Source organism: Anser anser (genome assembly GCF_964211835.1).
Source record: "Anser anser genome assembly, chromosome: Z".
Taxonomy (NCBI): Eukaryota; Metazoa; Chordata; class Aves; order Anseriformes; family Anatidae; genus Anser; species Anser anser.
The window spans coordinates 84,054,024-84,066,062 of record NC_139723.1 but is presented as its reverse complement, the minus strand read 5'-3'; the positions used below and the strand labels follow the sequence as shown (position 1 = coordinate 84,066,062).

The 12,039-nt window shown below is 39.9% G+C and overlaps 1 protein-coding gene across 7 annotated transcripts in view; it reads right to left on the bottom strand.

The window, feature by feature from the left end:
* Positions 1 to 3,817: 3,817 nt before the first annotated feature.
* Positions 3,818 to 12,039, bottom strand: part of SETBP1 (SET binding protein 1) — a 261,023-nt gene continuing 252,801 nt past the window's right edge. For all 7 annotated transcript variants that reach the window (XM_083818164.1, XM_083818159.1, XM_083818160.1 and 4 more), the window contains one exon: positions 3,818 to 9,378. In XM_083818164.1, coding sequence (XP_083674290.1) covers positions 8,822 to 9,378 — 557 coding nt within the window. In that variant the 3' untranslated portion in view covers positions 3,818 to 8,821. The remainder of the gene's footprint in view (positions 9,379 to 12,039) is intronic.

Below are 12,039 nucleotides of genomic sequence, written 5' to 3'. Positions count from 1 at the left end.
TATATCTTTGAAGTAAATAAAGATGCCTTTATTGTCAGACCTTTTTTGTCATTTGCTAATCCTTGACCAGGATTTTGGGAAACTTTTAAGTATCAATATCTAAGCAAAGGCTGTTTTACTTCTTGCAATAACAATCTATTTATCTGCACTTTAAAGAGAGGGAATCAAGGACTAATGGTCACTAAGTATGCCCTGATGGTAGCTGTTTAATGAGGATAAATAATGAGTGCTGTGTCAGCTTAAAAAGCAGCAATAATGTCCTAGTAAGCAAGCAGGCTGCCTCTTCTATCTTCTCTTGCAAGCTCAATTTTTATACTCTCTCCATGACCTAAATCTTCATATCCTCCAGCCTCTCCCTCTCCCTCCCTCCCTCCCTCCCTCCTTCCCTCCAATGAATGTCCTTTTATGCTTCTGTGCTCATTGCTTCCCTTTCAAGTATGCTGTTTTTTTTTCTCTCTTCCAGAAAACTAAGCAGTGCCTTCCTTTGTCATTATCTTCATTACAGCTCCACCACATCATCATTGCTTCCTTCAGAGATCACGTTTCATCCCTTTTCTAATTGTGCTCTTGCACAATGCTCACCCGCAGATGCTCTTCATGTGCTCTCTTCCTTGCCTTTACCTTGCAGAGGCTTTCACATTTTGTCCTTTTTTATTAATTTTCTGCTTGAAATACTTGTTCTTTGAGTATATAAACAGAAAATTGGGTGAGGCAACTAGAAGACATTAAGAGGTATTTGAGGTCAAAAATAGTATTGTGGCAAGCTAAATCAGGGGGGTGCTGCAGGGAATTTTGTTCCCTTTCAGTTGACGATAAAACCACTGTTGATTTAATTGGAGTATTATTTACCAATAACATCTGTGGGGGGTTTAGGAACTTCCAGATACGAGCATGTGTGGGAGTAAAACGGAGAAAGACATTTTATTGTCCTTTCAAAGATACTCAAGGCCAATCAAATGATTGTACCTCTGACTTTGCCCCTCTTCTGGAGTAGGTTATCTGGAAAATGACGGTCAGAAAACAGGGTCCCTGTTCTGAGCTTTGCATTGCTGGCTGGGGAGGGATTTTAGAAGGGGCTAAATCCCTCCAAGCTAACGGATGCCATACAAACCACGTCTGTTTCAAGCACTGCAAAAGAAACACTGTGCTTCCTCCAAGCTTGATTTATGCAAGGCTGATGTACTCCATGATACCTAGGGCTAGGACAATTTTTTAAGAATTTTTTCGAAGCACAGAAGGGTCCCAAGAAGAACCAGATCTCAATACATAAATATCTTCCTGATCCATACAAAACTAATGCTTCATCCTTTTCCCAAGGACTTTCCACTTCTTTTCCCCACTTCTTTCAACCACAGCTCTTATAAAATCATAGTGGTCTGACTACTACTGCTGCTGAACAAGTTTTCCAAACATTTGATTTTTAGTACATTTTCAATATGACATTTCTTACAGGCAACAAACAACAGTAGTTTATATTACATCATATTACTAGGGGCACTCCAAAGCCACTTTGGGATGAATAGTTTCCATGAGGAAAATGAAAACAGACCTTTTTCTCCTGCAAACTGCTTTAACACATTTGAAATGGATAGTGCTGATCTGCATAAGCTGACAATGTGAGCCACTGGGTCCTGCTCTGTGTTACAGAGAAAGTTAATTGTTGTAACGAAATGACTTATGATGGCACTGATATTCTGTTCAACTCCTCTTACAGCTCCTGTGGTGCTTTCATGCCAGTTGTTCCTGCAGCTCACAGTAAAAATGCATAGATGTTTGATACACCACACTTTGCTGTGATTTCTATACTTCCCATTAGCTTGGAACCCTCTGTGTTACTGCAGTAATGATGCAGTTCATTAATTACTCATAAAAGGCCAAACATATGTATTTTTAGGTTATCTATGCTTTCCTTTGCTTTCTAGCACATGCAGAATGATATGTATTGAAGAACCTTGAACAGGATCCTGTTATCCATCCCTTCAAAGTCATGGAAAATTCTTCTACTTGGTAACAGAAGAGTTGTTCTAAAGTTATGTGCATGCTCCATGTTACAGAATAGCAAATAGCTGTCATGAGCTCACACAACCTGCATACAAGCTGCAGGCATCTCCACCAATTAAACTTCCCTTCACACAACGTAAGTTCAACAGTTCAAACTCCAAAAATATGGAGGATGACCAAAGAAGGTTTGAACAGAGCTTCACTAATTCTCTGAGCAAAGGATGCTCAGAAAAATAAAAGGAGGATAATCAGGAAATAACGTTGTTTCTAATGACAGTTATTTCTGACACACTTGGCGTTTTCATTATTTGGTATTATTTCAGGCAGAGATTAATAATGAAAGTATTTAAGTAAATTGGGAAAGCACTGGACTCAAGCAAAATATAGACATGAGAATAGTACTTCATTAAACAAAGATTACCTAAAAAAAGCAACAACCTACCAAAGCCTGTGATTTTCCTAAGTTTTTTTTTTTTTTTTTTTTCTCCTTTCAGGGGAAAGAGGAGACAATAGTGGAGTAATTATCAGGGATGAAACAGTCAGGATGAACAGAGAGAGATCCTAGCAAGAGCCTGAGTTTACCTTGAGAAAACCAACAAGGCTGTTGAACAAGGACTCCTTCCAGCCCAGGAGGAGACCAGAGAGGAGTATGGTGCTCTGACACTGTACATGGTGTCAGCAGTCTGGTGAAAAAAGGGAGATCAGAGCCATGAATGTATGAAGAACTGACCGACATCGGCCCTCATCCCTTGCCACACACACAGTGACAGAAACTGAACATCCCCAACGCCCTCTCTCCCAGCAGATGCTCTCCCTGCCTTCTCCATCATCCCTGCAAGGTGATACCATGAAAGCACAGCAGTGCTCAGTGGGAGGTAAATCTCAGAAAAGAGCTGGTGGGAGGGGAGATCAGTCCTCAGATACTACAGCAGCAAGCATGAAACTTGACAGTTCACAGATGCTTCTGAGGAAGTCTTACCACAGGCCTCTTACAAAAATGTGGTTACAGTCAGAGACCAGTGGCTTATACACCACAGAGCCCGATAAAAACAGTGAGCGAAAATGTCAGCGCTTTTGCAAACTGTTGTCAAATGCTGGGACTGTGCATATGTTAAAGATACAAAGAAGAAAAAGAAAAAAGACCCATTAAAATGAGCTCTTTAGAGCAGCTCTACACCAGAAACGTGAAGTTGGGCACAACCCTGGGGAGAAGCAATAGCTGTAAAAGCAGCAGAGGAGTTCTCCTAGTGGTTAGATGAGGTTGTCCCACCAAACCAACCCATCCCAAAAAACTGAAGGGCAGAACATGAGAGGACACTGTCACCTATCCCACCTGAGCATCACTGCCTTTTCCAGGGAATGGGATTTGCTTTCCATGCACAGGTTGATGAGACACTGGGGAAGGTGGTGGAGCCCCTGGCACTCCTCACCCTGCAGAGGCCTGGAGGTGATGCTCCATCTCCTTTGGGAGTGGGAGTCCCACCTGTGCGGTGGGTACCACCATTCCTGGTGACACAATTTGGACCGAAGAGCTTTCTGCTCATTTGGTGATACACAGAGCCTCAGTGTGGGAAGCCCCCTTTTTGTCCACGGGGCCCATGGCACAGTCCATTTTTAACTTTTAAGGATATTCTGGGAAAAGTTAAAGGAAAAAAAAAAAAAAGAAGAAGAGAAAAAGAAACAGAACCAAAGCATGTTTTTCTCCATTACCATAAAGAGGGCTTGTGAATGCATGGTATTAGTATCCCAAAAGCTATTAAACTCCCTAGTGATGGGAAACAGATGGAAAATAAGACAAAAGAATTCACAACTCATGTTAGACTGAATTGAATTCCTTTAATTTCACACAATGAATAACATATGAATAGGATTAACTTTTTTTTTTCCTTTTTTTTTTTTTTTTTTTTTTTTAGTTAAGTGCTCTATACTGTGCTAACCTGATTTGGTAGCGAAAAGACTGAGCTTTGTTTTAGAAAAAAATGTTTAAAAACCAACATCTAAGATCATGAAGGAGCATGACATTAAAGCATGCCAGATGTATCTAAGCCTCAAAGAACATCAAGTCCATATCCATTTTTAAATGTACAAAAATGCTTCATGAATAAAAACTGTTACAAAAAGAACATTTCAAACAATGTACAAGTTTTTTTTCTTGCCTCTATATTCAATAAAATACAAATACATTTTTTTGCTCTAAAATATGTTTACATACAATCAAAGTAGAACATGCAAATTACACTTTAAAAAAGGCTTTTAAAAACCACTTATGAATACAAACTAAAAATTAGCCAGCACGACTTATAGAACAATCTTGTGCCCCATTCGTTTGATTTTTTTTATTTTATTTTTTTGAAATACAGTATATACATATTTAACACTTCATGTGCATTTATTATTTAAGAAATAGCTTAAAAAAATAAAGAAAAAGAAAAGTAAAACAAACCAACATGGGATTGAACTGCTTCCCCATGTTGTCCAATTGGCAGCTCTTTTCACGTTTTTACATTTATTTTTTTTTGTGTGTGTAGTGTTTTATACAACCTAGGCAGGCATCTTAAGCACATCTTAAACATGTGTCCTTTGTTGAAATGTGCTTGTAATTGTCTCAGAACTGCTGCACTCCAGTTTTTGGATGATATGGAAGGAATAGGCATTGCAAGGGCATGATGTTTGTTTTCTCAGTTCAGAAAACCATTTTGTTTTTGTTTTTTCCTGTCCTTTTTTTTTTTCTTTTCTTTTCTTTTTTTCCTTCAGGATACTATTTAAATGCACTTAAGTGCAGTCCTGAATCAGGGCCTGTGAAATTAAGAGTTGGTATGGAACTGTGATTACTGCTTATTCGTCATATTGCTGTAGTGCTCAGAAACCCCAGTGACGAACCAGCACCTCATCAGACCATACTGCCCAAAAAATTTGAGAACGCAAACCTAATATTCTACATGGATGATTTAAAGCATTGTCATCAAGTGGTGAGGCATGGGCCATGCTGTAGGATAACCTAGCAGCTGATTACTACTATCATTTTTTGTTTTGTTTTTTTATTTTTGCTTTTTTTTAATTTTTTTTTTTGGACAGTTACCCAAAAACATGCAAGGTGCTTCACAGAAAATTTAATAATGAAGGGCTCAATAAACTGGCAGTACGAAGCTCTTGGAGACACAAGCAATCATTTATTTGTTTTTCCTCTCTCCCTGCACATTTATATCCCCATTTTTTTTTACATCGGGATGAGGAATATAGGACCCACGGATAAGATGCAAACCTGCGGCCTCATTTCATATGGCTGAGAGCCATGTGATTTTGTTTTGCGTTTTTATTGAAGCATGCTAAGACGTGTTAATCTGTGACACGATGGACGTGTTTGAAAGGTATTTTTGGTCTTAATAAGCAAAAGGGCTTTCACCCCAGTTTTATACAGTCCTTGGAAATGTGTGGAGAGAATTTAGAGAGTTCCTCAGTAAATCTTCCTAGTGGTAGAGAAAGAAAAAAAAAAACCAGAAAGCTCATTACTGGAATATCGTTGGGTAATAAACTGCAGGAGTGGGATTTTAGCCTTAAGCCCTAAAACTAAATCCTTTATGATCTGCATGTAGTACATCGCCTTATAATATTATTCTGTCAGCAACTTGCTTATCATATTTATAGACTATGCAACATGCAGAACACAAATTCTGAGTGCCATCTAACAGTATTTTCAGCCTGCTTTCATACAAATTAACAAGCTAATCTTCCTGCCAGCCAGGACTGTCTGCACCAGGCTGGTGTTTGGACAAACAGCCCTGGCAGTACCGCAGTGCCGTGCTCTCTCAGCACCTTCTCACTAAGAAAAACAAACCTTGGGCACCCAGGGTAGAGCCCATCCTAAGTGGACAGATTGCAGTTACCAAGTCTTGAATGCTACCCTTAGTTTTTTAGGACCAAAAGTGCCTTTTTATTTTTTTCGCCATATGCAAAATGGTCTGTAAAGGGCATATGGGGTTGTGCTTTCCAAGTGGAGGCTGCCCTTAAACACTTTGCCTCTAGCAGCATCTTGGATAGTACATTTTGGAAGGATAAGAGCATTTTCATAGAATCATAGAGTCATTTAGGTGCCCTTACTGGCACTCTGTAAGGTCTGATGCATCTCAAAACCTCAACAGGCGTTCAGTGACAGAATCTGGTCCTTTCAGACCTTTGCTCCGCTTGCTATGTGTTGAAATGTCCTTCAAGGCTAATAAAGAGATCACTGAAGATGAAACTGAGGGTAGATGGCTTAGTTTCAGTTTATAGGCTACCTGGAATACCAAACTTTTTTTTTTTTTTTTTCTTACATTTTAAGAGACACTGTCAACTATTTGCAGGCCCAAGGGAAAGATGGAAAACCAAAGGTTTCTGAATCAACTAAACCTCAGTCCAATGTGTTTTAAGGAAGAAGGGAGGAGCTGGAGGAGGCATAAGCATTTTTTTCCTGCAGGCCTAGTCGATAGCACTGCACTGATTCAAGAGAACTTAAAAGCAAAGTTGGTTGCAACAGAAGTAGCAACCAGTCAGTTTATTTCTAAGCTGCATTAATTGGAAAACAAAAAGCACAAATGAGTATGATGAATGATGCAAAACAGATCAGAAACAAAATTCTGTGATCCATCTTATCAGTTTTAAGGAGATAGGATCTCAACATTTGTTCCAGCCTTAAAAAAGAAACACAAACAAACAACAACAACAACAACAAAAACACAAAAAACACTCCCCAAAAACACAAAAAAACCTCTCCCAGCCCCCAAGCCCCAGTCAATCCCCAAATGCATTCAGTTTTAATAAGCTAAGGTGCTATCACAGAAGAAAAATCAGTCTCTAAGAATAATGAGCTGTATGTTTACAGTGTCCCTTTAACACCATAGTCTTGATATGATTTTTGTAAATAAATAACAGAATAAAAATGTAATTTTTTTTTGTGGGGACTTTTTTGTTGTCTTTTTTTTTTTTTTTTTTTTAGTGTCGTGCTATTTGAAGTTTCCTTGGCAACATGCCAGTTGAAAGATTTCTCAAAAAAGGGAATAACAGTTGGCTTGTGAATCATTAAATAATTCCACTCCCCGCTCCCTTACTGGAATTTTCTGTCCCTCCCCCTCCCATTTTTAATATCCATCTTGCCATACCAGGTGTTGAGTGTACTGAAGGACTTTAAAAAAAAAATAAAGTTGAACGTACCTATTTCAAATTTCAACAACTGACTTTTTTTTTTTTTTTTTTTTAAAGCATTGTTACTGCAATGGAACAGCTTCACGATCAGTCTTTTTTTAAGTTAAACATTTTGATTGGGCTGTGGAAATGAAGCTCAGGTGTTTTACCCAAGTTAGATCAATGGTTAACGTACAACTCGAATGAGAAATGTACAATTTGAACTGACCATTTAAAGAGACGATTTGTCACACACAGTTTGCATCCATGCAGACTGAGAGCTTTATAATTACATTATGTACAAAAAAAAAAAATTCTTTTTAGTTTATTAAGGCAACCACAACTTGGAGAACATGTCCAAAGTGGCATTAATACAATTGCAGTGGTGATACCCTTTGAACATTTTATTTTTATTTTCAGATAAGAACACTTATTCCTTTTCTTTTTGAAGAAATAATTGCCAAGAAAGAACCTATTTTCCATAGGGTTTTGTTCTTTTTTTTTTTTTTTTTTTTTAAAGAATCTACTTTATCTATTTTCTTTAAAAGAACTTATCAAGGCATTTCTACCCAATGCAAATAATTCGGATCCTGGGTTTCCCATAATTTCACTGGGAATTGCAAGTGGTAAGAACTGGTAGGGTTGGGCCCTGTCTTTTTACTCTATTTTTTCTGTCCTACTTTTTTCTTTTCTCTTTTTAATCTTTTTTTTTTTTTTTTTTTGGTGATTTTGTCCATGTTTACTATAACTCTATTCCCCAGAAGTGTCTTGCTGTTCTCTACTCACATGTACCGAACATCAAAACAACTTGGTTGATGGATGACCCCTTTTTCACATGCCATTGGAAATGCCAAGTTGCTTCATAGAAACATGCTATCATAACTGAATATCCACGTACACCTTATTTGAAATGCTGTGATATTCTGTCGTTCCTTGGGATAGCACTCAGAATGAGAGTGTGTGTGTGTAAGGCTCTACTTTTCTATTGCCTATATTGCAGCTAGTTGTAACTAGGCAAGTAAATGAGAAAAAAAAAATACATAATTCTAGCAGGAGTCAGGCATTTGGAGTTATGCTGCCCCAAAACCTGGTAGGTATATAAAACTGAAAAAAAAAGAAAAATTCAAACAGATTATAACCAAGATCACAGTTGAGAAAATTACACTTTTTTTTAAATTTTTTTTCTTTCTTTTTTTTTTTTTTTTTTTTTTCAGTGATTTCTACTATGGTATGGTTACTCTTAGTTTCACCTGGCCTGCCAAACAGAATCAGAGTCAAGCATGCAGCCCTAGTGACAACATTCAGCTCTCTGCGAGGACGACCTCCCGCCTCCGGGTACGGTGTGAGCACAGCAACGCCGAGATGCTGATTAGTTTTGGAAACTCTGCAAAGTAGACGATATCCCCAACTTTTACACCCCCACCCCCCTCGCCCCTACCTTTCCAGCCCCTCACCCTTTCCCCCTCTTTCCTGAGGGACCGGGGCCGAAGCGATGAAGAGGAAGATGTGAACCCCTGCTGGCACAGCTCTCCATGGTGGGTTTCAGCCACCTGAAGAACAAGTCCGGTGCTGCCGCGGGGGCAAAGCAGACCGTGTGCCTCCAGTCCATCAGTCCCGGCGCGCCCTGCTGCCAGCACCCGACATCCGACGGGGTGTGCTGGCCTTACGGGAGGCCTTCGCTTTCATTTCCTCTGCCTTTCCGGTGCCGCTTCACCTTCACGTCCTCCTCCTCCTCCTGCGGGGACTTGCTTTTCCTTTTCCCAACCCGGGGCGTCCGGGGTGGAGGGAGAGGGGGTGGGGGGGGGGGAGGAGGGAGAGGAGGTGGCAGGGGTGGCGTCTCTCGAGCCATGTGTATGACAGCTTCAATGGTGGCCATGATTGTGTCTTGGGTGGCTGCTTGCTCCAATATCAATGGATTCAGTGTCGGTCTCTGACCTCTTTTGCTGGGAAGGTCAATGCATTTTTCCAGAACGGGCATTTGGTCTCTGGAGTCTTCGTCAAAGGAGAGGGGCTGCTTCCGGGGACGCCCCCTCCGCTTCTTGACAAAGTTATTGCCTGTCTTTGATTGTCTCTGCAGCCGCTTGGCTTTCAGGATCTTGTTCACGTGATCCAGATTCTTCTTTGTGGACAGGATCTTGGTGTAGTTGCACATCTTGCGCACCTCACACTGGATTGCTTCGATTTCACGGCGCTTGAACCTTTTTTTCAGTGGTGGGCTGGCTGTTGGGAGACAAGGACAGAAACAGGGCAGGGTCAAACAACAGTGAGTGGAAACTCTCCTTTGTCTGCTTTCAGTATCACGAAGACTAGGGGTTTTCAAGCATGATAGGCTGAATATGACTACTGAAGAAGCAGTGGCTGTGAGAAAGGACTTTGCACAGACAAGCAATTAAAAAAAAAAAAGAAAAAAAAAAGTAATTTATTACAGTCCCAGAAGAATTGCTGTTACCTCCTCTTTTACTGTTCTAGATGAAAACACAACTTTGCTAAGTTGTCCTCAGTGATCTCTCTCCAGTTCTCTTCTCTTCTAAAGCAGCAAAACTTTCCTACAGCAATGTTTTACTGTGGGTGTGCTTCAGTCTCATTCCTAAGCCTCTAGTAGGATGAAGAAAGGGCAGCTTAGCATAGGTGTAACATTGGTCCACCGTAACTATTAAACTTTGTGTACCCCAAACATATACTCCTGATGGCTCACCCTGGTCTTTAATGCTTGCCATGGATGTCAGATAGTATGAAAAGTGTTTGTTACTGAAAATAGTGGGCACTGGAAAGTTCTGCGACACTCTTCTCCTGTGGTAAATTCGTTAGTCCCGCTTGGATTTCTTTACTACCATCTCCACAGAAACTTGCTGAAACTATCAGTCGTATAATTGACTTTAATTGCCCCTGAAGTAAGCTTACTCCTGTCTGGTTCAGATCACTTACTTTAGATCTGAGTGAAGTCCAAAGCAGTTAAGTCTCTTGCCAAGGTCATGTTGTGAGTCATTGTCAGAGCTGGAAAGAGAACCCAGCATTTCTTGGCTCCTGGGCCTTTGCTTAGGACACGAGACCTTGCTTGTTTTTCTTAAATTGTTTCATTGTCCTTTAACGAACGTGGCATTTGTTCAGAGTTCAAGATTTGCATTTTGGATTATAAGTAACTACCCCTTTGTGAGTGAAACTGTATGTATTAATTCTGTTATTGCAATAACTGGTGCTCCCTTTCACTCCTAACATATCCGTTCTGCGCTGCTGGAAAAGAAATGATAGAGTTCATGATTTCTTTTCAGTAAAGAATAAAACATCCCACTAAATTAACCTCAGCCCACATCTACTTGCAAATTTAATTTACACCTGACTGTCAAGCAGTCATTTGGGTTTGAAATCTTTGAAGTTTCCAGAGTGGCCAAGATTTTGAGAAAGGTTCATTTGTGGGGTTATCATTCCCTTCATGGCTAACAGGGCAATCTTCTAGCAGTAGTTTAAAATAAAGTTGCTGTTGTAGCATTTTCTGTAGATAACCAGGAGCTGTCAAGTGGCAGAATCTTCCCTTGCTCACTATGACAGATTCAGCATACAAACATCACTTACTGTCCTCCCCTCTTGGACAACATAAATTATTGGCTCTTATACCACCATGTTGCTTGGATTCAGCAAAGAGCTTGCATAAACAAACCCAAGTTACAATGCAAGAAGTAGGAGTGAGTCATAAACAAAGCACAGACATATGCTCTCTTATAAATAAAGACCTGAATGGCCAACTTCCCAAAGTCTGGTTTTCATTAATTACAAAACAAAATACATTTTCCATATGTAACCCACTCCCCACACCAAAAAGAAAAATAAAACCCCCTTACAGTTTGTGATTCACAGAGGACAAAAGAAAAGAGAAATGCACTCATTTTGGTAGCAAAGGAAAAGAGAAAGGAAAGGAAATGTCCAAACTACTAGGGAAAAATCTAATTAGTTGCACAAAATTCCTCTCAAGTAGGTCACCCCTAAAAAGGGTGGGTATAAGAGTCCTAAGTGCAAGTGGCTGTGAGCTCCTTCTCTGTCATCTGATCAAACAAATTAGATTCCTGCTACAAAAAGCCATTACTCTGTGGCTTCACTGATGACCAACATATAAAGTCCCAATATTTCCAGTCCTAAGCATTCAACTCTCTTGGGTTCCTCCCAGATCCTGATAGTGGCTTCAGGTAAGAGGATTTAAGAAATCACACATTTTGCACAGCCTTTATATTCGCTGTCCACATTTTGCCTTTTATCACTACTGCCAGGGCCCATTTTCAAGACTTTTTGAAAACTCTCATGTTCAAGATGGTTTTTTTTGTTTGTTTGTTTGTGGTTTTTTTTTTTTTCTCCCAGAAAGTAAAGTTGAAATTTTTCATTTGGTGATGAAAATCTTGCAGATGGGAATTTTAGTGAAAATATAGGGAAAATTGCAAGGTCCATGGTGAAATCCGGAGATTTGGTATTACTCTCATCTTTAATTGGAAAGACAGCAAGCCAAAGGGCAGGAAGTTAATTTGAAAAGAAGAATCTGCAAGATTTTATGTCTCTACTGAGATCTATTAGTATCTGTTATTTTGCTATCTAGTATTAACACCCCGTTGCAGTCAACGGAGATCTGCTCCATACAGTCAGTAGAGGATGTATCCCTACTCTTCTGTTTCTAAAATGGGAGTTTAATGCCATTTGAGATGACCATGGGCATCCTTCTGATCCCCGGATACTGAATAAGTAGGGTGCAGGTGTCCTGTTGGTTGTGCCAGCCCTGATGGATGTTGTAGTCACCCGACACATCCAGGACACCCAGGCTCAGAGAATGGAATGGAGCTCAATGGCATGTAGACAGGGAGTGAGTGGAGCAAATGCAGGCATCTGCTTTCTGCCAAACTG